This window comes from Balaenoptera ricei, chromosome 8 (assembly GCF_028023285.1).
Source record: "Balaenoptera ricei isolate mBalRic1 chromosome 8, mBalRic1.hap2, whole genome shotgun sequence".
Taxonomy (NCBI): Eukaryota; Metazoa; Chordata; class Mammalia; order Artiodactyla; family Balaenopteridae; genus Balaenoptera; species Balaenoptera ricei.
The window spans coordinates 66,022,716-66,049,096 of NC_082646.1; the positions used below are offsets into that span (position 1 = coordinate 66,022,716).

The window sequence follows — 26,381 nt, forward strand, 5'->3', positions numbered from 1 at the left end:
GGGAGCTGGGCCCTGGGGAGATTGAGAAGGAGACCATCAGGCCAGAGGGGCCCAGGGAAGCCAGAGCTTCCCCACCTGCTCCTGGAAGCCCCTCCAGGGCGTCCCTTCCCAGATTTCAGGGATGGGGTGGGTCAAAAACACCTGGCAAAGGCAGGGCCAGAGCCAGACTGGTGCCCTCGGGAAGCTTCTCTTGGGTGCCCAATGGTAACAGACGTGCCCGCCCAGGACCCGTGCTGGGCAGTGAGTCCAAGGGGCAGGGCAGGGGTGGGGATGAGTGCAGGCAGGATGCTGGGGCTAGAGCAGGGCAGGGCGGTGCCAGCCTTGGAGGATGGGGCTTTCTGAGCAGAAGGGCTGGGGTGCAATGGGGTGGGAGGCCGCCCACCTCAGGTAGTCACGCCGGCACAGGATGAGGTTGGCCTTGGTGTAGAGCGTGGAGCCCACCTCGCCCAGGCGGCAGTCGCAGCAGGCGCACTTGAGGCAGTCCTCGTGCCAGTACTTGTCCAGCGCCTTCAGCAGGTAGCGGTCCTTGATCTTGCGGTTGCAGCCCGCGCAGCCCTTCTGCTTCCCTTTGGGCTGGACGGAGAGCATGGGCATACCTGCGGATGGACAGACAGTGGACACGGTGGGCCCTGCGGCTCCCACCTCAGGGTACATCCCTCTGCTTCTCTCTGCTGCCCCCGTCCAGGAGCCCTCCCTGTCTCCCCAGCAGCTGCCTCCCCTGGGCCTGGGTCCCGCCCTCTGTGGGCTGCATGGCACGGCCTCCTCCCCTGCCCCGTGACGGTCCTCCAGAAGCTGCGGGAGCCCCGCGTCTGCTCTGCTGCAGGGCACACAGCTAGTCCTCAGGCCCGCCTCCCTGAGTGGTTCCTCTCCATCCAGCCACTGCCCCTTGTGCCGTGTGATCCACGGTGGGCCTGAGGCCTCCTCATGCAGCCACCATCCATTGGCTCTTTCGGCAGCCCTGAGAATGGAATCTCGGGCTTGGGGTCCACTAGGACTCCCAGATCTTTTTGCCACCTCAAGACTTCCTCACACTGCTGTGTGCTTGACCATTTTAACCTAACACGTCAGCCTACAGCCTCTTGATTGTGGAGGCGTCAAGAAGAAAGTGAGGGCTTCCCTGGTGGCGCAGTGGTTAAGAATCTGCCTGCCAATGCAGGGGACACGGTTTCGTGCCCTGGTCCGGGAAGATCCCACATGCCGCGGAGCAACTGAGCCTGTGCGCCATAACTGCTGAGCCTGCACTCTAGAGCCTGCAAGTCACAACTACTGAGCCCGCGAGCCTAGAGACGGTGCTCCGCAACAAGAGAAGCCCGCAATGAGAAGCCCGCGTGCCGCAACGAAGAGTAGCCCCCGCTCGCTGCAACTAGAGAAAGCCTGCGCGCAGCAACGAAGACCCAACACAGCCAAAAATAAATAAATTTAAAAAAATAAAAAAAGAGAAGAAAGTGAGATGCCCCTGTGATACTCCCAGGGGGCAGCAGGAGCTCTGGAGCTCCTGGTCAGTGCTTGGGGAGGTAGCTGGGCCTGGCCTAGTTGACGCTTTCCTCAGGAATGTTTCTAGCTAGATTCAAACTTCCTACCTGCCCTAGCCTGAGGAAGGGGAGCATCGGTGCCCCAGCATCCTTGCTCATCCTACCAGGATAAGAATCTTGGAGACACTGGCCCTCTCCCAGGGCCCATATGAGCTTCCCGACATACAAGAAAGTGGTAAGTACAAAAGACAGGAATTGCAGCATGGCCTTGACCGGAGGGAGGGGCAGACCTCCCAGCAGGCAAGCACGTACACTCACGCATACCCTGTGCACACAGGCAGGGTGTGCAGGCGTGGGCATGTGTGTGCACAGAGGCACAGGCTCCCAGCCCCCGGCCCGGAGGCCATAGGGAGGGGCAGTTGAGAAGGAGGTGGGACAGATGTTGTCTGGGAACCTGGACATCCACGTGGAGTCCTGAGGCTCGAGAGTGGTGAAGACTAGGCTTGGAGGGAAGTGTGGAGAGTCTCAGAGCCCAGCTGGATGGTGGGGTTGCCTGGGACACTTGTCTAAGTCTAAGCAACCCTCACAAGGGCTCAGATGGGTTGAGGGGTCACCGCTGGGGGGAACAGCCCACGCCCTCCTGCCTCCACAGTTTTCCAGCAAGCCCCTGAAGACTCCCTCCCCCTGGGCCCAAGGTCTCCACAGGACCCCTGCACTCTCCAGGGCTCTGGGTTCAGCTCCCATTCCCTGGCATCCCTCCACTCCCTCCCTCCCCCTCACTGCTCCCAGCCCGGGAGTCAGACCTGCTTCCTTTCCCTTCCCTCTTCTGGGTTGTGACCCTTCCTCAGGCTCCAGGAGAGAACCAGCTTCCAAAGGACCTCAGTCTCAGAATCCACAGATGTCAGGTGAGAGGGGCCCCCAGAGTTTGTACAGGCAAATGCTGTCATTCTACAAATGGGGAAACTGAGGCCCAGACGGTCCACAGAGCTAGTGTGAGCCACTGATCAAGCTGGCCTCTGGGGTTCTTCCTCCCTCCTATGCTCTTTCTCAGCCTCGCTGCCTCCTCAGACTTCTCCTGGAGAGGGGGCGGCCCCCCGGCCCCCAGGAGCAGCAGGACAGGTGAGAGCAGGCAGGAGGCAGAGCATACTCCCTCCTCCAGTGCCCGCGGGCCCATCTGTTAGCTGGCAAGTTTGCTGCCTAATTTCCTTAATGCAGCTCTAAAGGTTAATTGGTCTGAGAGAGTGATGGGGCTCAGGATGACTGTGTCCTCAGGCCCGCCTGCGTCTCCTCTGACAGGGGCCAGCCCAGTCACAGAGTCAGAGCAGCCCAGAGAGGCCGCTGGGGAGCAGGCCCACCCGAGAGCTAAGGGGGGCCTGAGAGGGTCCTTCCTCGGCCTGGCCTATGGGGATCAAATAGGGGAGGGGTTCAAAGAGCTGGATACGGAAAGGTCTGGGGGCTCCCAGGGTAAAACTACTGTCCCTGGGGCCTGTGGAAGGAGCACCCAGCCAGCATAGCTATGCATATACATTCCAGCTTGGAAAACCCCAGACCAAGCCTCTCTCTAGTCCCCCCACGGCTGATTTTCCCCTTGTTCCCCAGGGCTAGCAGCAGGCCTGGCTCCCTTCCCAGCAGCCCTGAGCCCTCCCAGGGCTCTATACTTGTGCTATCACTGGGAGGGGGGTGAGTGGCTGGAACATCATGACTCAGGGGATACATCTGGCCCACTAAGTTATGCCCCCAAATGAAGGGGGATCCCAGCACTAGGAGCGTCTGTCCTGCTCCATCTTCCATCTGGCCTGGCTCCTAGAGAGGCTGAGCCTGCAGGGCTATGGACCACATGGTAGCCGGTCATTCCATCACCAGTGGGACCGAGCCCCTACAGGATGCAGGGAGGATATGGGGAGCAAAGCCACACGCTGCCCCAGGTCCCCCACCTGGCATACAGCGAGTGCTCTGTAAGGCCTGAATACCCTGCTTTAGGGTGCTGGACTCTGCTTCCTGGGCCCCAGAGAACTCTTTAAGAAGCCACATGGCTTCTGCCAGTGTCTGATATCCATTGAGACACGGAACACCGGGCCCAGCCTGGCTGAGGAGGTCCCAGAGCATCTGGGGACCTTGAGCTTTCTTCACCTGGGAAGGCTGAGGTCCTGGGAGAAGTCTGACTCACCCCTCCCTTCTTTACCGAGCACCCACACTGTTTGCTCTCACTGGGCTAGCCCAGGAGACTTGAAAACACTCCTGGAAAGGTGAAGGGGCTTTAAGGGGGGCATCTATAGTCTCCTTCTCCCAAATAGAGCAAGATGTTCCCCAGAGGGTCTGGGTTCTCCCTTCCTGTCCTACCTCCCCAGCTCCCACCCAGCCTGCCTGTCGGCCCTGCAGACACCTCTTCCCTCCCTCCCTCCCCTGCCCGGCTCTGGGAGCTGAGCCTCGGGCCATGCACTTTCCATTAAGGAGATAGCATCCCTTTGCTGAAGTCCATTTGGGACCCATTTTAGTGTTATCTAAAAATCAAATCTACATGGTAATCCTTTTAATGTACTCCTGACTTTAGAAAAAAACAGCTTTGCGCTCCTTCAGGAAAGGTTTTAAAGCATTACCCAGTAATTACTACTCACCCATGAAAACACTGATATTTTACAATGGATGATGTTTGCCCCTGCATGCGCGTGTGGGCTCACGCTCAGACGCACACACGGGACCCAGCAAAATAAATCAATTCACTCAGCCCCGTGTGTTCCCCCAAATCTCGGGGTGTGAGGGGGACGACATTTGCGAGGAGATGGGCCAGACTCCTACCCCGCCTCTACCCTGGGCGGGCTGATGGTGGAAGGAGGCAGCCTCCCAGTCTGACTCATCCAGCTGCCAGACACTTACCCTCAGCTCTTTAATCTGGGGAAAAGCCAGACAGTCCCGGTGACCGGGAGGCACTGCCAGAGGTCATTCAGCTCTTCCCGCATCCCCGAGAGTGGTCTGCCAGGCCAGACCCAAGTCCTCAGCAACTCCTGCCCACCTATCCCAGGACAGCGTGTCCCTCAGATGGGACTTCTCTAAGGTGCCAAGGCCACCGGCTCCCGGTCCCACCCGTGCCTCCAGTTTGGACAGCACACTGAGCCCGGCTGTGGAGCACTCCCTCTGCTCAGAGTGAGCTCCTCTGAGGCAGGTCCTCCTCTCCAGAATGCCCACCCCATCCAGCCCCGTGTCACTCCAGGTCATGCCCTGTGGCTCCCCTGCTGGAAGCCACTGTGGCCACCACTGGGAACTCTACCTGGCATTCGAGGTCCCCTCCCACATGCCAGCACCTCCTGCCTGGCACTGCTGGCTCTGCTCCCTGTAGAATCCCAGGAATAATATCCCTTTCCATCCTGCAAACGGATCTCATTTGCTTCTGCCCTAGAGCCTTCCCTCCGCCATTGCTCCAGGAAGAAATGCCTTGTCCTGCCTGCCCCACTCTTCCCCAAAGGTCAGAGTCAACAGTGGAGTTGAGGCTAAGAGCACAGACTTTGAACTCAGAGAACCTACTTTCCAATCTGGGAACTTTCCCAAGTAGCTGGAGGGCTTGACACAAACCCCTCTACCTTTCCGACTGTCATCTGTGAAATGGGGCCATACTAGTCTCCTTCCACCAGACTATAGTGAGGGTAGAATAAGGTTCTGCAGAGGAAGCCACAGCACAGGGTCTGGCAGCCAGCTGCGACCAACAAACAGGAACTGGTATATTGTTAACATGCACCCTGGGATGCCTTTCCTGTTCTGACACTTGTTTTTTTGCTCTTTTAACTTTTTATCTTGACATTTTAAACTTCCAGATTTTGCAAGAATAGAAAGAATTCCTGTATAACCTTTACCCTGATTCTCTAAATATGAACATTTTGCCATATTTCCTTTATCCTTCTCTGTTTATCTATCCATCTACCTCCCTCCCTCCCTCCCTTCCTATAATTCTTTTCCTGACTCATCTGAGAGTTGGTTTCAGACATGAAGCCCCTATACCCCTAAATACTTTGGTTTGATTTCCTGAGAGCAAGGACATTCTCTCACGTAACTCCAGTACAATGATCAAAACCAGGAAATTATCATTGATCTAATACTATTATCTATCCATTCAGATTTAATCAGTTCCCCCAATATCTTTTATGGCAAAATAAAAGTCTGGATCACACATTTCATTCAGTTGTCAAGTTCAGTCTACTTAAATCTGGAAGAATTCCTAAGCCTTTCTTTGTGTTTCAAGACACTAGCATTTTTGAAGAGTACGGGCCAGTTATTATGGAGTTTCCTTCAATTTGGGTTTATCTGACACCTTTGACTATGTGACCTCAACTCCTCTGTACCTCTTTGTTATAAAATGAATATGAGAATAGCCCTCATAGAGTTTCCGTGAGGAATCCAGGAGCTAATACGTGTGAAGTGCTCAGGACTAACCGAACCTGGCAGTCAAAAGTTAGCTCTGATTGGTGTCACCCCATTCAGCACACGGGGAAGGATGACCTTAGTCACAGCTCCATCTCAGGCCGTTACAACAGTGATGGGCACATTTGGAGGAGAATTACCTGATTTGAATGTGCAACCGTGGTTAAAGTCACGCAGGCACTGGTTAGAGCCCGGTCTTACCCAAAGGGTAGTCTAGTGGCCACTGCAAATGTGTGCAGGAGGTCAGCCCCATCTGTCCCACAGGCTGCTTCAGGGACCAGTCAGAGGAGAAGGGGGCTGTGGCAGCTCAGGGCAGGTCCCTCTGTGTGCCCTGGGAGGCCTGGGACACAGGCGGGTGTAGGCTTGGGATTTCTCATCATCTCTCCACGTGCCTCAGTACTGTTCCAAATCTGCGCCCACACAGCAAAACACAGCTGCCCAGCACAGTGCTGGGGCTTCCTTTCCTCACACTGGGGGACAGGCAGGGAGCCTGGGCTGGACTCTCCTGGGGGCGAAGGGCATTGTGCAGGGACATATCACTGACTGAACACTGAGCAGTGCTCAGCTCACAACTGCTTTATGAGACGGGTACCATGCAGGCCCCATTGCTGTCTACTGTTGACACGTCTCCCCCCCTGAGCCTGTCCTAGGCTCCGCTGGTGGTGTGGGGCACCTGCCCCTCCTGCAGGCAGATAGAGCAGGGGCTCCATGGATCAGCTGCTGTCCGGCCTCCTGTGTGGAGCCCTGTTCTTGATCCTGGATAAATCACTGTGTCTCTCAAGGCCTGTCTGTCTCCCCACCTGCACAGTGGGAACGATTCTAGCATGTACTTCTAAGGATGTCCTCAGGCGTATGTAGGATAAGACCTTGCATTAAATGCACCTCTTTCATCACAGAAACCAGCAAATACCCTTCCAGATGAAACCTATTCCCATTTCAACAATGGGAAAACTAAGGCACAAGAAAGGTTGTGACTTGTCATGGGTCACACAGAATGAGACAGAGCTGGGATCTGAACCCTGGCAGCCTGTCTTCAGGGCCCGAGCACTGGACTCATCTGCTCTGATGCCAGGCGGGGCGCTGCTTACCTTGAGATGCTAGTAGACCCGGGAGGGAGACATCACAGAGATTAGGAGACACAGAAGGTATGCACATGCAGGTCACACGTGCAAACATACACAGCTGCACACATACTTTCACACATACGTGTAATCACACACATGCGTACAAGGTCCACGAGAGGCGGGACTGTGTCTGCTTATTCTCCCCAGAACAGCTTTATTCCAGGCTCCAGCACAGCGTTAGCGTACAGTAGGTGCTCAGTAAGTTGCAATGAAAAGACACACCCCTGCATCCAAGGACACACGTGCACGGGTGTCACATAAAAATGTACACACATATGCCTGAGCAGTCACATGCACATTTACTGCCTTTTAAAAAACTACACTTCCAAAAAGTGGATCGTAGCTATAAATCAAGCTCTGATTTGAACTAAACCCCTGAATGAGAGGCCTGGTGCTCTGTTTTTAATTCCACTTTCCCCAGGAAACAGAGGAGCACAAGCCCTGAGGTTTCGCCCACATGGACCCATGCAAAGCAGGGGAAATTATCCAGAAGTGATCAGTCCCACAATCGTCACACCCATGTCAGCTGCTGGAGGGGTAGGGTCTGGGTCCCTGCCACCTGCAAGGTGCTTGTACCCAGCGGGGCCCACACCCGGGTCTGGAACTGCAGAGTAGGATCCCAAACAGAGCCAGCCGGCGGCCCCTCCTCGGCATCAATCCTGTTTAATAAGGAAATTTGAAAGTGTAATCTAATTTTGCAGAATCTCTTTAAATCTCGTTTTCTCAGAAGTAACTTCATTTCGCACGGACACATCCAGCCTCATGCGAAGGCCTCCATTTCACACCAGTTTTATCTCCACAATTTCTCGTCTCACTGCACTCCTATCCCAGGGCCTTGCCATGCACCAGGCGAGGCCTGAACTAATAGCATTTCCTACTCATTTGGAATCAAAAGCCAACGAGAACAACTGTTGAAGTGCAAGGCTACAGCCACCTAGAGCACGCTCATTACTGCCCCTGTGCACAACCCCTCGCCGGTAGCTGCTCACTGGATTTGATGAGGGAGGGAAGTGGGGTTCCTGTGGCCTCCAACTCCCCTAGGGGTTGGGGGGCTCGGCTCCCGGGATGGCGATCAGCGCGGGGGGCGGGGGGGACTGGCCCCTTTGACTCTAGCAGTGCCCCTCAACGGGCTCCGAGAGAAGAGGCAGGCAGGTACACACTGACGGTGGTCCCTGCAGACAATATGGCCTCAGCTGGAATTCTGACTCCATCACTCCCCAGCTCTGCCTCAATATACTCACCCGCTAAATGAGAACAGACTACTTTAAAGGATTATTTGGAGGACTGAATTAGATAATGGACATGAAATACTTATAACAATGTTGGACACAGTAGCTTAAAAAAAATCAACTAAGAAAACTTATGCACATCTGATGACCACCCCCAATTCTCTTCCTAGGTATGCGCCCAACAGAAATGAGAGCTTATATCCACCAAAAGAGATGTATGACGATGTTCGTAGCAGTTTCCTTCATAATAGCCCCAAACTGAAAACTACACAGATGTCCATCAACAGTAAAATGGATAATAAATTATGCTATGGTCATACAATAGAATAGTACACGGCAATGATAAAGAATGAATCACCAGTACACACCACAATATGCATTAATCAGACAGTATAATGTGGAACAAAAGAAGCCAGACACAGAAAGGTAGATACTGTATCATTCTATTTATATGTAATTCCCAAACAGAAAACCGATCCATGGTGATCAATGTCAGAATAATGGGGTGTATCATCACCTGGCAGGAGGTGTGAGGAAGCCTGCTGAGGTCCTGGAAATGTCCTTTATCTTGATCTGGGTGATGTTTAAATGGGTGCATACATGCAGAAAACTTCACTGAACTGAACATTTGAGACTTGTGCCTTTTACTGCATATATATGATACCTCAGCAACAACAAAAAAACTAAGAAGGGGACCCCTCAGTCTCCGTCAAGACTTTATATGCCTCTTCATAAAACCCACCATTTACCCACTGTTCACTACATCTGTTGTCTCAGTGAATCCTCATTTTAACCCTGAGGCACTAAATGATTACCCCACTCAACAGAGGCCCAGAGAGGTTCAGGCCATTACCCAAGGTCACACAGCTGACAGGCGGCAGGGGGAGGATCGGAGCCCTGGCCTGCCAGAATCCAGAGTTCCGTTTCTCACCCAGCACACACCCCGTGGCCTCCCTGAACAGCCCAGGTGAGGAAGGCTTGCTGGGGCAGCATCTGGGTTCTCCTGTGCAGCCTGGACACAGGAGATGCTAGGGCGGGACTCTGGGGGGCAAGCTTAGAGCAGGGCCCGGACTAAGACCCGGAGGGATGACAGGCAGTGCACTGTCTCCAGGCTCTGGTGGGTCACAGGCTATTGCTTCTCACCTGTTGTTCCTTCAGAAGCTATTGCTGCTGTAGGATCCTGAAAGGGCTTCTGGCAGGGCCAGAAAGGGGACACAGACCAGAATCTAAGGACAAAGACAGCACAAGGGCTGGGAAGGGAGCGGGAAGGCCATGTAGAGGCAGAGCAGAGATGTTTGCATTGCAGCCTTGAGAGAGGTGAAGAAGCCTCACTGGGGAGAGCCGAGCTGTGAGGGGAGAGCTGGTGGCTCCAGACGCAGAGCCACAAGGGTCGGGGAGTCTCAGTCAACAGCCAGGGGCTCTGTGTGAATGAGGGGAGAGGGGAGGGTGTGGGGGGAGCTGGAGAGGGGCCCGGCTGAAGGTAAGAAATTTAAAGGGGGTCCAGCAAACGCTTGCCGTCTCTGAAGTGCCAAGTTCCTCCTGGTCTCCACAGATCACCACAGTAGAGGCCGAAGGAAAGCACTGTCCAGTCCCATCCCCAAACAACTGCGGCGTTTGACCACATGACAACACCTCGCACCGAATGCCTACTACGGGCCAAATGCTTTATATTCGTTAATGCTCATTCTCATCATGACCCTGAGGTCAGGGAAATCACACAACCTGCCCAGGGGCATCCTGTGAGTGGCCAAGCAGGGCTTTGGATCCAGGCTGCTGGCCAGGAAGTGCCCCACCCCCTTCCTGCTCTCTCTAGAGGCAGCATCGTGTCATTTTTTTCCTAAGCAATGGGGAAAGTGAACTTCTGCTTGGACCCAAACTGGGCCCTGCCAAAAGAAGGCAGCTCTGAAACACACCTTACAGGGACAAATCAGGGAAGGATGGGCCTCTGGTCTCCAGTATCCCCCCAGAGGACCCATTTCCTATGCAGCAGTCCGAAGCAGCAGGCATTTCTGCAGCAGGTTCTGGCAGAGACAAACATCCTGAGGAATGGTGGGTCCAGAAGCCTGAGCCCGCGGGGACCTTGCAGTGTGGAGAGATGGAGGGGCTGAGGCGTTTCCACACATACCTCACGGGTCTTCCTTGCTGAGGGAAGCTGAACCCAGCACAGCCTGCTGTTAGGCAACGGCTTTAGGGGACCAAGTCGATAACTTGAAGGGGACCTGGCAATGCACCGAGAGACATGGGAGCAGCTGCAAACAGAATCTGAGGGGCACTTTGAAACATCAGAAGCTGCATGTGCTCTTTGGAGTTTGTCACAGGGAATGATGCCTACGTTAACTGCATAGTTATCTGCAATGTGTGCTCCTCCGGCACGGGTGTAGGCCTTCTCTTCTCATCCTCAGGTTGTCTCTGTAAAGCCCCAGACACATCTAGAAAGCAACAGATCCAAAATAGGGCTTTAGATCTCCTCCCCCAAAACCTGTACCCTTACCCAGGCTTCCCCTCACGGTCCTAACACCATCATCCAGCCAGGTGCTCAGGCCAGAAACTCAGAGTCATCTTCAGACCTTCCATCATCCTCATCCCCTCTTCCCTGCTTGGTCCCCACCCCGTCCCACCTGCTTCTTTCCATTTCCAGAGCCACCACTATCTTTCACTGCACTCTCAGCTAAGCACCCCACTGGCTTCTTGTTTAGTATCTACAATCCAGCTTCAAACAGCAGCTGGAGAAATCTTTCAAAACAAAGTAGGTCAGGTCACTGCTCAGCTTGAAACCCTTCCTTAACTTCCAGTGGGCTGGGAATATCATCCACACTCTTCATTAAGCCCATGATATCCTTACGTGGTCTGGCCTCTGCTCCTCCACCCGCAATGTGCTTCAGCTACACTCCAGATCTCCCTTCTGCCTCAGGGCCTTTGCACCTGCTGTTTCCCTCTTCCCAGAACACCCTTCCTTGTCTCTTCATGTGCTTGGCTCCTTCTCATTTGGGGGCTTCAGCTTAAATATCGTCTCAGAGAGGCCAGCCTTGATCTCTTTATTTCCTTATTTAAATGACTCCCTGGTCATTTCCTTCTCAGTTTTTTACCACAATCTGTAATTGTTTTACTTTTTTGTGATTTTACCTAAGAAAATGTTTAAGAATTTTATTATAAGAATGTAAGTCCCATGAAGGCCTATTTTGGGGGCTCTGTCTTGTTCACCACTGTGTCCCCAGGGTTGAACGCCATAGCGGTCACTTTTTAACCAGTTTTTTAATCAGTTCAATTGATGGATGAAGAGATTGAATGGAATCTATCCAGATATTACTGGCAAGAGTCTGCTGGGCAGAGTGGGCTGACGCAGATAGGCAGGCTCCCCAGAGATGGGAGCCTTAATCTGGCTTGGTGCTGCCCCGTGCCACACACCTGTAGCTATGCAGCTCTAAGAAACAAATGCAGATTCAACTGTGACAGTGCCTAGGTCCCGCCTGCCACTATCTGGAATTTGAATAGGCCCACCCCAGGGCTCCAGCTGAGAAATGACTGCTCCTGTGCAAATATAAACCCTCTACTCCTTAGATAAAGGGGCAGCAATCCTGTCCTTCAGCCCTGCAGACCCATGAGGAATGAAGCCCCCCCTCGGTGCCTCTCCTCATGGGTAAATACTACATCCCAACTCTCGGGTTGCAGTGGAGTCCTGGAGCTCAGGCATCTGTGTAACCTTGGCATTTCAGTCTTTCCCTTTGTACCTGTGGCCAGGGCACCCCTCCTCCCTGGCGTATATCTAGCCCCTGCAACTCTCCACTTGAGGGTCCTTTTGGCTTAACGATGTAACCCACTCCCCGCTCCCCGCCTAGTCTGAGCCTCTGAGGGCCAGTAGGAGGAAAAAGCCCCTGAAGTTTGCTACAGAAAATCCCCAGGTCCCAAGTCTTTCTCTATCTGTAGCCTCCTCCAAGCCCCATCCCATCCTGGGCTGCTGCAGCCAGCCCCCAGAGCCCTTGGCAGGATGCTGTTCGGAGCTGCACAGCTATGGGAACGAGTGGGGAAGCGTCTGGAAGCTGCATTCCCCAGACAGCAACTCAGCTGCTCCCTGGGCACCCGGAAAGCTCGCGTCACCCATCTAATGAAACATGGCTCCCAAGGGGCCTGCAGTCTCCACAGAGGAGGAGGAAGGCACCGACTCTCAGACGAGTCTCAATTTCACAGCAACAGAGACGCGAGCACCAATGCGCTGAACCAGAAAACGAGAGTCTGGCAGGAGCTGCAGACACACCATGAGCGCCAGGGGATCGGAGATTAGGGCCCTTCAAAATCAATTTTGAATTCAAACTTTTAAATGTGTTCTCTAGACGCAAGGAGGGGACCCTCCAGGCAGGCTTGGTCTAGCCAGCTGCTGGGTCCTGCTTGCTTCTCAAAGCAGCCGGGGCCCATCTGCTAGCCACTGGGCTGCATGAGGGAGGGGAGGGTGAGAGAGCTGGGAGAAAGACCCCGGGAGCCGCAGGGACAGGAGTGCCTTCGGCTCTTGAGGACCCAGCACGACCTTGGGGTACTTGCCTGAGGTGCCGTCCTGGGGCTTCCTGTTGAGGCCTTGGGGGCTGCTCCCCCCTCCTTTGCAGACCCGGATGAAAAGAGCCGAAGGCAAGGCCCACGTGAGCTAGATCCCCATGCACCCCCAACCTGGCTGAGGAGGCTCATGGGGCCCCAGTGGATGAAGCTGTTAAGAACATGAGCTTTGGAGTCAGACAGGCAGGGATTTGTATCCTAGAGCAGCCATGGGCTCCTAGGGAGAAGGTATTGGTTCAGAAGTGAATTTCCCTTCAAGAAACCTGGTGGGAGAAAGCCCGCCGTGAGGGTCTTGGAGTGCAGGCCCTGGGAGGTGAGAGTGGTCTGAAGCCCCCAGTGCAAAGGGAGAGAAAGCATCACAGGGTAGCCAGCCTGCTGTGGCCACAGGCTGCATGATCTGAGGCATGGCATCTGTACCAGGGAGCTGACAATCATGCTGCCTGTCACCTGTCAGACCATGTATGGCACACCGAGCACCATCCTGGCCCTGCGCTGTGAGGTGCATGGGGACACACGGGGCAGCGGGCCTCAGCAGGAAGCTGAGCAGAACAGACTGCTTCAGCCAATCCTAGGAGGAGGTCCCAGGGGCCGCAGGAGGGGGGCCTTGGGACGCCTGCAGGCAGAGGATGCTCCTGGCAGCCCCTGTTCCGGCCGGGGTTCCTGCTCAGCCACGTTGGTTCCTCTAAGCGTACGATCAGCCTACCGCTGATGCCTTCCCGTCTCCGGGTGGGGAAGCTGGTCCACAACAAGCCTGTATGACCTCAATGACTCACAGCCCCTGCCCCTCAGTTCTCCAAACCCGAGGCTAAACCCCCAACTGTAAGCCACACTCCCGAGACAGAAACACGATCGACTGTGAACCACTCTTCCTCTGAGAGGCCCCAGGAAGGTAGCCAAGGCCTTGGGCCTGCAGAGACCTCAAGGGGCCCCTTCTGGAATGAGCAGCCCTGGGAAAGGGCTGGGGTCACCAGACCACTTATGGGCGAGGAGGCAGGGCCTCGCCAACCCCTCCCACCCCCTGGCTTGGGAGTGGGCTGTCAGCTCTGTAAGGAAATTACAACATGGGCCTGGGTAATGCTCCTTTTAGTTACAGCATAAACTGCGGCAATAAAGCGTACCTGGGGAATGTTTAGAGAAAGCACTAATGATTTCTTCCCCAGTGGTTAATAAATTCACTTCCAGATCAATTTGTTCGCGATAGAGCCCGGAGAGCGGAACCTACGTGGCGGGCACAGCCGACTGTGTCTTTTTCAGTATAAATGATTTATTACGATGATTAGCGGCACATAAACAATTTAAAATACAACGCTAATTAGTTTGGGGAAGAAAGGAGGGGAAAAGCCACCCTGCCTCTCTCCCCATTATGTTCTACTTCCCTAAGTGTGTACTTTTTAATTAAATCCAAATGTCACAATAAATTTAAAGTGTTTTCTTACCATTTGGGTTAACTTAGGCAGTCATGCAAGCCCCCCTCTCAGGCAGCTGTGGGCTAGGCTGGGGGTGAGGACTGCTGGTGCCAGCAGGGCCTGTCTACAAGCTCTCCTGGAGACGGGAGGTTTTTGTGAGATCCCTGGAAACCTCTCCTGGTTTCTGGCAGCCCCAGGCTGGAGAACACTGGCACAGCCCACTTTCTCTCACCTTCCCTCCCTAACACCGGCTCTGACCAGCCCAGAATCCAGCCACGTCTCCTCAAAGGTCCCGCAGCGCTCTGCACCCTCTTCCAGCCCTCCCCGGGTGTTCTATAACCTAACACCTTCTCCCTGCCTGGCATCGTGCTTGGCATTTCCTATACAACATCTTACCACGTTCCCCTTCCAGTGCTATGAGTAGTAATTACTGTTTCAATTTTGTGGATGGGGAAATTGAGGCTCAGAGAGGTGGAGCAACTTATCCAAAGTCACACAGGTAAAAGGGGACTTTTGCAAAGTCCTGATTCCTAGAGCACCATTCTGCCTCAGAGCCCACACCTTGCCACGTCTGGGCCCTGACTTCCCAGCACCCAGGATGGAGAATAGAACGTGATGGCTGCTCAGACAGGGATCTCCCTTGCATAATGCCCTGCTTTGCCCAGAGACACAGGTGAGACAGGAGTTCAGGCCAGGGACCTGAACTCTGATGAGTCTGGGTTCAAGTTCAGGTTCTGCCATTAACCCACAATGTAAACTCAGTCAAGTCCTTTAGCCTCTCTGAGCTTTAGCTTCCCCATCAGCAAAACTCAAGTAATAATACCCAAATTGTGGGGCCAAGGAAGCAAAGCAGCTAAAACAAGCGGAGTGCTTTGCAATCCTTGACACGCTATGTAAGTAGTAATTACTAACAAAAGCCCTTGAGGCGAGCAGGGATCCATAAGAACCCCATTTCACTGATCAGAAAACTGAAGCCAGCAGGGGAAAGGACTTACCCAAGGTTCCGCTGACCCTTAGGAGCCCGGGGGACCAGGCTGCAGGCAAGCTCCTTTCCCAAAGCTCAGACAGTCAAGGATGCTTTCTCTCCTAAACACTCTTGTACTGTTTATTTAAAGTGAAAAACAAATATCCCTAAACATAGAATTACCATATGACTCAGCAATTCCACTCCTAAATATATACCCAAGAAAAATGAAAACATATGTCCACACAAAAACTTGTATATGAATGTTCATAGCAGCATTACTCACAATAGCTAAAAAGGAGAAACAACTCAAATGCCCATAAACTGATGAATGGATAAATAAAATGTAGTATATACATATAATGGAATATTATTGGGCAATGAAAAGAAATGAAGTATTGAGACATGCTACAACATGGATGAACCTTGGAAACATTATGCTAGGGAAAAAGTCAGCCACAAAGACCACATCTTGTATGACTCCATTTATATGAAATATCCAGAACAGGCAAATCCATAGAGACAGAAAGTAAATTAGTGGTTGCCAGGGAGGAGGGGAATGGGGAGTGACTGCTAATGAATATGGAGTCTCTTTTTTAGGGTGATGAAAATGTTCTTGAATTAGATAATGGTGATGGTCACACAACTCTAAATATACTAAAAACCACTGAAATGCACATTTTTAAAAGGTTAATTTGGTGGCATACAAATTATTCTCAATAAAGTTGTTATAAAGAAAGGCAAAACAAACAAACAACAAAACAAATATTCCTTTGAGAACAGGAGAAACCAGTTCATAAAAAATTAAGTCCTGGGATCAGGAGAGGGGTCCTGGGAGGTCCAGCAGCCAGCCCTCAGAGAGGCCGGGCCCTGGTCACCCGACCTCACCCCAGCTACTTCATAGGGAAGGGCTCCAGATCACCCCCTTGCTTCCCTCCCCAGTCCCTCCCATCCAGAAATCTGACTGTGCCCACTCTTCCAGCCCTGCTCCTAGGCAACTCAGACCCTACTGGATCCATCACTCTTCTCTGACCCATTTGCTTCCACTACTACACTCGTGTTTTGTCTTCCTAGATCTCTCTTTGTTGAAATTTCTGCATCCTCCGAGGCCTATGCCCCACCTGCAAACTGGGCACACTCTTGGGTAGGGTCCCTGTTTTAGACCCCAAGTTTGTCCTACATCGGGTACCACAAGTTACGGTACATGCAGTATGAATAGGATCAGAGTGAGGCCCTCCAGGCCCCCAGCCGAGGTTCAGTAAAGAGTGCTATCCTCTCCCAGGGCCTGAGAGCCCCGCCCAAGACAGGGTGTGCAAGCTCAGATCCAGGCCACACAGGCCAGGAAGGAAGGCAACAAGGCTGCCTTTGGGTCAAATGAAAACTGCTGGAGGGAGAGCTCAGTGCCCAGGCTAGGGCAGCACCCTTTGTGGCTAATCTGAGAGGGTGACTCGAGATGAAGCATGTGGCCGGCAGAGGGAGTCAGGCCTGCGCTGTGGCAGGGTGCACCCAGCTGCCCCTGAATCTGGGGTCTGGACGGACGCTATTGGGGTTTCTCTCCTCTTGAGGGAAAGAATCCAAAGCCTTCCCCCTGGAAGGGAAGGCAGAGCACCTGGGAATGTGGGCCACGGGGAGAAGAGTGTGGCCAGTGTGGACTGGGCTGGGTGGCTCTCTAGGCCCTGGGCAGCCAGGCAGGAGCGGTGCTGTACACAGATGCCCCGAGGGACAGTTCACTGCAGAGGCAGGGCCTTAGACTCAGCTCCCCACGGAAGTGCGCTTAGACACAAGTTCTGCTCTTCTCGGGCCAGTCCTACTCACATATATAATCAGGGGGCGGACTGTATTAGACACAGATAAGGGTAGGGAGACTTAGCTCTTTCCCAGAATCAGGAGCTTTCGTGGAAGCCAGTCTGAGAAAGAAAACCGGCCCAGAGCTGGGAAGGCCATGAAACATTTTACAGACAGATCACATGAGATCACAGGAGTTCGGAAGTGGGTAGCTGGGCAGGTCTGGACTTGCTGTTTCCCTGCCCTGGTGTGCTCCTGCCTGCCTCTGGCCTAGAGGCTTTGGCTCACTCCTTTGTAGTCTGGAAAGCCAGGATCTTGGTCCAGTCACAGGGCAGCCACAGAAGAGGACGTGTAGGGGCCGCGGAAGCCTCAGGCCAAAGCTGGGCAGGGCCAGCAGGGGTCTCCGGGACAAGAGTGGGTATGGACAGGCTTGCAGTCAGAGTCTGCCTTCCCTAGGGCTCAACTTCAGAAACTCAGGCCCTGCTGCTGGTAGCTGAGACGCTCTAGCCAAGATCTTGACCACCAGGAGACTTCAGAGGAGCCCCCCACATTCCCAAGGCCACAGCTCTAGTCATGCCCTCCACCATTTCTTTCCTGGACTTCAACTGCCTCCTCTCTGACCATCTGGACCCCCATCTGCATCCCCCCGCCACTGCCCCAGGCCCAGACTGCAAGCTTGGAAGGAAGGAAACTGCAGGAAGGAGCAGGGGGCAGTCTGAGGCTGGAGGTCACACTACAGTGGTCACACTATAAAGCTCCAAAGGAAGAACGCTTCCCTCCTACATCATGGCTGTTTTTTATTTTTATTTTCTGCCCCTAGTTTTATGCCCTCCAATTATTCTCCACAGAGTAGATGTAGTATAATAATATATTTGGTCTTTGTTCCAGGTTCCTGGCACAGAGCTCCTAAAAACCTCGGAATTTCCTGAGTGATAGGAGTATCTTTTGTTATTCATAAGGAGTCCCTTTTGAGCACCTCTGAGTTTATGCTAATGAGGTGACTTAGGGTGAGGGCCCTAGGTAGCCTCAGGATGGGGCTGGTCACCAGAAAGGCCAAATGATTAGAGGGTTAGAACTTTCTGCCTCACCCACTCACTTCCAGGAAAGGCTGGGGAGTGGCCAGTGATGAAGTTCTATACAAAGTCTTGAACAAGATTTGATAAGGTCTGGGTTGGTGAACATGTCCACCGTACCCCAACTCCACAGGGACAGAGGCTGCTGCTGTGCTCGGGACCCTTCCAGACCTCACCCTATGTACCTCTTCATCTACCTGTTCATCTGTATCCTTTATCATTTCCTTAGAGTAAACTGGTAAAAGTAAGTCAATGTTTCCCTGAGCTTTGTGAGCCATTCTAGGAAACTATCTCACCTGAGGAGGGGGTGAACCCCGATTTACAGTGTGTTGGTCAGAAGTACAGGTGACAACCTGGACTTGCGACTGGCCTCTGAAGTGGAAGCAGTCTGGTGGGACTGAGCCCTTAACCTGTCATCTCTAGGTAGATAGTGTCAGAATTGAGTTAAATTTGTAGGACACACAGTAGGTGACCATTGAGAATTGGAGAATAGCTTGGTGGTGTCGAAAAACATTCCAGAGTAGCCCAAATGATCTTAATAAAATGGAAATGTGCCCTCTCTCTGGGATAAAGGAACTCTTATGATCCTCTCTGCTCTCCTCCTGCCCTCCTTCTCCTGTTAACTCATTCACTCACAGGTCACTCAACAAATATTTACTAAACATCTACTAGGGGCTAGCCCCTAACACCTATATGTTAATAAGAATTATATCAACATTGATGATTTTTCATCAAGAAAGTAGTTCTTAGGGAGCTTCATTAAGTCAGTTCAATGTCTTGATCAATTTTCTATTCACTAGAGTTAAACCATTTCTTCCTCTTTCTCCATTTTCATTTTATTGAAATTATTTTCATTGGGATAAATTATTTTTAAATTTTTAAGTGACTATTTGGTTTATGATCAGCTTTGGGTTCAAATCAAATCTTACAAATTAGAACTTCCATTGTTGCTGAGACTTCTTTTGTAGTAATTATTTCTACCAGAAAATATTTCCTGAGCCAACTTCGGCAGATAAATTTTATCAGGAAGATTTGATTCCTCTGTCAATTTTTAGTCAATAACATATTTTGCCAGGTGCAGTCTTAGCTGTTGCCAGTTTTGCTTTGTGTTAGTTATTTCAACCAATTTAAGTTTTTTCCTGGATCATTTTGTTCTTTTACATTTACAGTAATACTAATGAGATGTTATTCTCGTTATATAAGGCATATTTTAGCACCACTCTGATAAAGCATTCTGAGGATCAAAGAGTAGCGTGAACACATCCTCGGGGCAAAAAGGCAGGTCAAAACATCACACTCTGCACTTGGGCTGAGTACCAGGTCAGGACCTGGTGCCCGAGGTAGCCCTGCCCACTGCCCTCTGCTCCTCTGGAGCCCTAGCCCCTGCCAAGATGCCTGGCAGTTGGGAAACAGCTTCTGGCTGGGGTGAGAGCAGCCACCTGCAAGAGACAGCCTCTGACTGACAGGCAAAGAGATGGGGTTCAGCCCTGATATCCCATCCCAGGTTGGATGCAGCCTCTGCTGGGCCCCAGACTTTTCTACTCAGAAAGTATCTCAGCTGAGATTTCAGCTGAGTATCTCAACGTCAGCTGAGAGAGGAAATAGATGCTTCTTGGTGCCTCAGTGCCCCGCCCTCCAACCATCGATAAAAGGAGATAATTGACCAGGGTCCTCTCAGGTCTGAGGCTGTGACTTGCTCACTGGTCTCCAGGCTTTGGGCCTACTCCAAGGGTCCCCTCTGCCTCCTAGTTGAGGCTCTGCCTGGGAACAGCCAGGGATGGGACCGTCCACCTGGATTCAAATATGGCAAGACCAAGTATGGAGGGCCGGAGGCCACAAATGCTCTCACCTGGGATCTCTACTTCTCCTGACCCCAGGAGACCAAAGAAAGACACAGAAATGTCAACAGGGTGGTTTCTTTCTCCTGGCCTTGGCCTCACCCCACCCATTCCCCACCAGTGGTCACGTCTGCATGCACAGTACCACTAAGCATCAAGCAGCCAGCGACCCTTGAAACATCAGTGGGAAAACGTAAACCCAGAGAGGAAAAGAGGCCTGCCCAGGGACGTACTGGGACGTTCCCAAGGAACGTGAGTTGGTGGCAGAGCCAGGCTGAGGATGCATGAGTTCTGGTCCCAGCCCAAAGGAGAGCCTCCTTCAGCCCTGTTCCCACGTGAGGAACTGCTGAAGTGGCCTCTGCCCAGGCCACCTCAAAGACACCGTCTCCACCTGGCCCGGCAACAGCCAGCGAGGGGTTGAGGCTCTCAGTCCAACAGCTGTGGGGAGGCTGGCTCAGGAAGGAACCACCCTCAACTCCTCTGAGTCAGAAGAGAGGCCCTGGAGTAATGGATGGCTGCTTTGCAAGCTTGCCCTCTCTGGGCATAACCTACTCCTCTGCAAAATGGGGCTAGTGTTTGATCTCCAGCCTCCCAAAGGTGCTGTGAAGATGAAATGAAAGGCTTTGAGACATCTGTGGCCTTCCCTGGGGTGAGGTGATGCAGAAAACAGAGGTACCAGGCCTCCCAATACCTTGGACACCTTGGGGCCTAAGATGCTGTTCCAGAGGCTGACCTCTCACAGTAGGTCAGTTCCTAAAATGGTCCTAATGATCCTCTGTTACACAGGGTCTTCACACCCTGTGTAACCCCACCCCCTCCACTTCCTTGAGTATGAGCTTAACCTAGAGACTTGCTCCCAAAGAAGAAAATACAGCAAAACTGATGGACTATCACATCTGTGATTACATGTGTCACATCTTATAAAAGACTGTGACTTCCTGCTTGCTAGCAGACACTCTCTCTTGATGGTTTTAGGAAGCAAGCTGCCCTAACGGGGAAGCCCACGAGGCATGGAACTGAGGGCAGCCTCTGATCAGCCGTCAGTGAGGAATGGAGGTCCTCAGTCCAGCAGCCCATGAGGAACGGAATCTCACCAACAACCACATGAGTGAGCTTGAAAGCTCACTCCCCCAGATGAACCTTCAGACGAGACCACAGCCCCGGCCAACGCATTGATCATTGTCTGTGAGAGACCCTGAGCAGAGGACCCAGCTAAGCTGTACCTGGACTCCTGACCCACAGATGCTGTGAGATTAAAAAATGGGTGTTGCTTTAAGCTGCTAAATTGTGAAATAATTTGTTATGCAGCAAGAGATAACTAATACACCACCACACTGGCATACACACACAGGACAGTAGGGACCTTTCTTCAGGCCAGAGAGACAGAGCCTGTGGACAGATCTCTGCCCCACAACCCCTGCTGCTGTGAGCTTCCTTCTGGAACCCCATCCTTGCTGTGTAGTGTTGTAAGGAGAGGACAGAGGACAGCAGGGTCCCTGCTCTCCACTGGGCAGACCAGGAAAGTGGGTGGAGCTGACCCACTTCCTCGTGGAGCCATCACCCTGGGTCCTCTCCAGAGAACAGTCCTGCCAGAGTTCTGAACCCCAGGCATGTCCGGAGCAGAGTAAACGTTCCAAAGCACACCCACATCTGCTTTCTCCCTTGCTCCTCCTAAAACCCTAGGAAGGGTAGGGAGACCGCACCAACCATCTCTAAGACCAACAAGAGATGTGCTGGGTGAAGGCTCAACAGACCTAAAAGGTGTTCATGATCATACCCATTTTACCAGTAAGAATTACTATTCAGTTTACTATCTAGAATTATTCAGTGGCCGAAGCGGGATTTGAACCCAGGCTGTCTGACTCAAAGCCCGAGCCAGTTCCACTTGTTTTACAAATGGGAAAACTGAGAAACAGAGAGTTTAAGAATTCATGATGGCACCCACAGGCACCCCCCCCCCCGCCCCAAATCCTTCCTGGACAATCTGTCTCCAAGGGATCAGGATTTGGAGTTTTTAAAGATTCAGGGGAGAGGAAAGACAGGTGCTCGTGGGAGCCATCGGAGCCCAGACCAGAGCTGCTCCCACTTACCCGAGAAAAACTGGCCTCCCTCCCCTTCTCTATCAAGTCATTGTGCCAACCAGCAAAGTTGAATTATTAAAACTCCCTTCTGGGGTACCACATGGATTTTTCTCCACTGAGACTCAGAGCAGAGGGGTGGCCGCTCCTACCACACAATATTAAAATGTCAGGAGTTTAAGGCTTGCGTTGGTTGAGTCATAAGTTATCAGCACCTAGTGAGGGCCGACAGAATGCCTCCCTTAAATTATTAAGCAGAAAGCGTCAGACTGTAATATTTTGCTAAACCAAAGTACAGACACAGACAAAGATGTCATTTCAATATTTGAAACCAGCAAGTTTAATTTAAAATAAGAGCAAACCAATAAGCTCAGAACATAGCGGCGTATGAGAGGAAAATTATACTGAGAGAGGAAAAAAAGTGGAAGGACTTAAGAAATTTATAAAAGTAATCTCCAAGTGGAAATTAGAAATCAAGGCCTAGAAACAGAATAACACAAAAGAAATATTACTGTCCACTTTCTAAATCAATATAACACTGCTCCACGCTGGAATTACCATGGTAACTCAAGTAAAAAGAATCAAGCAATTCTTATTATTTCAAAATAAAATCACAGCCTGAAGCCTGGGTTTTATTACAACCACTGATAGATCGCTGGCTTGTATTTATCTGAAATATTGCTTTTCAATCAGCTGGTTTATGAATGTACACGGGCCTCTCACCAGCCCACCTACTGCCCTGCTTTGAGGCAAGGGGCTAACCAATGAATTGGTTCCCGCCTGGCTGCATCTGCATGTATGTCCAGGTTTCAATCAGCTCTGGGAACCACGGAGCTTCACGCCCCTTCTAACCAATCGGTGGCTTTGCAGGACAGAGGAAAAGCCAGAGAAAGCAGCGGGGACTGACCTCACTGTGGTCCCCCTCCAGGCTCGCCCATGGAGGAATGGGCCAGGGCTCTGATGTCAGCCCCCAACAAGTGCCCCAACCGCAAGCCTCCCTCACCCCCACCCCAAGTCATCCTCTTGCTGGCTCCACCCCTCTCCCATGAGCTCCCCCTACCCCGAGTGTCCTTCTCCCCCATCCCCAAGACGGCCAGCCACAACGGGGGAGCTGGGAGCCGGCAGAGCACAGAGGAGAGCAGATGGCCTGGGTTCCCAGCCCAGCCCTGGGCTTGCGAGTTGTGAGACCTGCACACGGCACCACATCTCTACCCCTTCCCCTATCCACTCCCTTTGCAATGTGACTTTCCACCTCCTTCCTTCAAGGATAGAATCTGTTTCCCCATCCCTTGAACTTGGGCTGGGCTTGTGATTTATTTTGGCCAACAGAATGTAAAGTGACAACATCCCAGAGCCAAGCCTAGGTCTCAAGAAGATTTGCGTCCATTCTCTCTCCTGGACCTGCCTCCAGCCTGAGAACAATCTGGAAGAGCCTGCTGGATGATGAGGGACATAGTCTTGTTATCCCCAGCATCCAGTTTGATCAGCCATCTCTCAGGTATGAGTGAGTCTAGCCGAGACCCGAAAAACTGCTTAGCCAAGCCCAGCCTCCATCACTGACCCACAGGTTCGAAAGCTAAATAGATGTTTGTTGTTTTGAGCCTCTGAGTTTTTGGGTGGTTGGTTAAGTAGCAATAACTAACTGATACACATGCACAGTACAATGCTCACTTTTAACTAAGGGTTCACTGAAACAAGAACTGTTGTGTAAAGACTGAGAGGCTGAAGCCAAAAAGATCATCCTGTAGCTGTGTAGAGAGCACTGTCACTTCACATAGGCATGAGGCTTCCAGGCCTATCAAGTGTGTACATGGACATTAGGTGTCAGTTAGGTGTTGCTTCCATTGTAGAGATGTGAAAACTGAGGCTCAGGAAGTTGTCTGAAGTCACACAGCAGTCAGCTGGGACTAGAAGCCAGGTCTCCTGACTCATGCTAGCAGGCTACACCTGAAGACAGTAGGCCATTCAAGAAAGCCCACTTAGGAAGGGGCAGGAGGTAGAGCTAGGGACCCAATCTGACCCGGTAGGCCTGCACTCTGGGGCATCTGCCTCGGCTACCTGGACCAGCCTGCTTACTCTTCTCTACCATCTGCTTTTAATTTGCCCCCAGTTATGTCAGCCACTGTAGGCTCCTGCCTTAGCCAGAACACAAAATACACATACTCCAACCAATGAGAGATGAGCTTGCTGCTAGGTTGGGTGGATGTGACTCTGAGCAGGACCTGGAATGGTCTGTAAGAGGCCTTGACCGCCTGTAGGCTCCTACGAGGCCAACCAAAGGGGAGAGGATGCAGCAAGGGGACAACATGAGCAAGGGTATAGAGGCAAATGCCAGGTCTGCATGGGACACAAAACCAGAGTGGACATATTAGACCTGCCCAGCTTAGTGTGGCAGCAGGTCTCAGGCAGAATGTCAGGGTAGCAGAGGCTGGGTCCTCTGAAAGGAGGTAGATGGGATGGGAGAAGGGTGGTGGCAGAACAGAAAGAGCTGGGTCCAGAGTCCCAGATGAATGCAATCCACTGGTATGCTGACAGATATCTCACAACTGATTCTCTGGGGAAAAAACCCTTGATTTGTAGTGTTTGCCAATTTCCGTGGTGTTCATACTTCCACTATGGCTGATGTCAAGCTACCCATGTGATATCACTGAACTCAAAGCTGGGAAGAGATGTGCAAAATCAGCTCTTGCAAGCCAGTGCAAGTTGACTCCCCTGGTGGAGTCTTATCTTGAGTACAGACCTACCAGGAAAACTCACTCTAGCAGCACCACGAAAAGCTCAGCCTGAGCGGGGAAGGATGCCCTGTGTGCCTCAATGTCTTTCAACTCCAGGTAGGGCAGGAAGGCCGCAAGGGCTACAGGCCACATGCACCTCTGGGGCTTCTCCAGTCCGTGAAGTCTCAGGCCACGTCAGCAACCATCAACACCTGCCAGGAGGACCTACATCTGAGGACAGCACCATGCGCCCTGGGCTGTCAGTAGGGTCATAAGTAGGATGCCCAGACACATGGCCTTGTTCCAACTGACATTTCTCCTCATTGGAGATTTCTACCATTCAGCCTTATCGTGTTTTGGGTACAGGCAGAGGGCATGGAAGCCGGGCATGGAACACTACAAGATGCAGAAGCTCTGGGCTCTAACTCCCTACATAACCCTGGGCAACTCTCTTGCCCAGCCTCAACCATGCCCGTGTAAATGGAAGGGCTTGCAAAGAGTGGTCTTGGAGCCTTCTTCCCATGGTGCTACCCGCCTTGGAAATCTGGACAGGGGTGAGTAGTGAGACTACCCTGCTTCCTGGACAGTGGTGACTGATGGCCATTACGGATAAACTAGAAGAGGGAGGGTTAGGACCCAGTGCCTGGCAGTGAGCAAGGCACTGACCTGGGCACAGGACTATTTCAGATCATATTGTGGCTGTGTAGAGAGCACTGTCTCTTCACACACGCATGAGGCTTCCTGGTTTATCAAGGGTGTACATGGACATTATCTCATTTAATCCTGATAACAATCACGCCAGTTAGATGTGGTTGTTCTCACTGCAGAGATGAGAAGGTATAGAGGCAAAGCAATCTCAGCATTGGGTGGGCACAGGACACAGAACTACAGTGGATGTACTGGACCTGCACAGTTTAGCACTATAGCAGCTAAACCAGTCCCAATCCCGTGGTACTTGACACACTGGGGTACCCAGGTCCTTTTATCTACCTTCTTCCCTAACTCCTTCCAAACTTCCTAATGTGTCTGATCGGGGTTCCTGGGAGGCCCTCTGGCCCCTGGAGATGGACCCCAACTACAGCTTTGGCCTCCTGGCTACATGCGGGCACCTCTGCCCTGTGTCGATGCAGCTCTGGAGGGGGCCTGCATCTGCTGAGGACCCCAGCCTGGCTTGGGTCACTCCCCCATCAGCCTCTCCATCTCTGTCTTCTGCTCAGAAGGCCCAGCCAGGACTACTTCCCAGGTCCAGCAGCTTTGCTTGCCCCAGCAGCACAGCTGCACTGAGGCTAAACCTTGTGTCTCCTTCGGCCACAGAAGGTCGGCCGCCAGTGCTTGCTGGCAATCATCCATCTGTTCCAAGGGGGAGAGACCAAAATAGACCTCCCCTTGGCCCTACTCTCAGATAGGCCTGCTGAGTGGTTCCTTAAATGGAAGTGGGTGGGGCACCACCCCATCTGACTCTGGGACCCGGAGTCGGGTAGGAAATCAATTCTCAGGAGGGATGAGAGGCAGGCCCCGGCTCTAGGAAAATGCACATTTCCATGTGCTAAAAGCATCACTGTGGGACGAGAGACACAGAGAGAGAGAGAGGCAGTTCCTATGGCCACAGAGGCCAAGTGAGTGGCCAGGCCAGCACTGAGCCCCGGCATGCAAAGGGTGAAGCTTTTAGGCGAGCAGCGGCCAGTGATCTCAGCTTCCCCCAGTCCTAATGCTCCCAAAAGGCTCTCTCCCACTCCCTGTAATTGG

The 26,381-nt window shown here is 52.4% G+C and overlaps 1 protein-coding gene across 4 annotated transcripts in view; it reads right to left on the reverse strand.

Moving 5' to 3' along the window:
• The window catches only part of LMO1 (LIM domain only 1), a 52,352-nt gene that overhangs the window by 16,839 nt on the left and 9,132 nt on the right, over positions 1–26,381 (reverse strand). For 3 of the 4 annotated variants that reach the window (XM_059929535.1, XM_059929533.1, XM_059929532.1), the window contains one exon: positions 383–596. In XM_059929535.1, the coding sequence (XP_059785518.1) occupies positions 383–596 (214 nt within the window). Of the gene's footprint in view, positions 1–382; positions 597–10,567; positions 10,588–26,381 lie in introns of those variants that run through there. The other variant, XM_059929534.1, reaches the window with a different exon arrangement.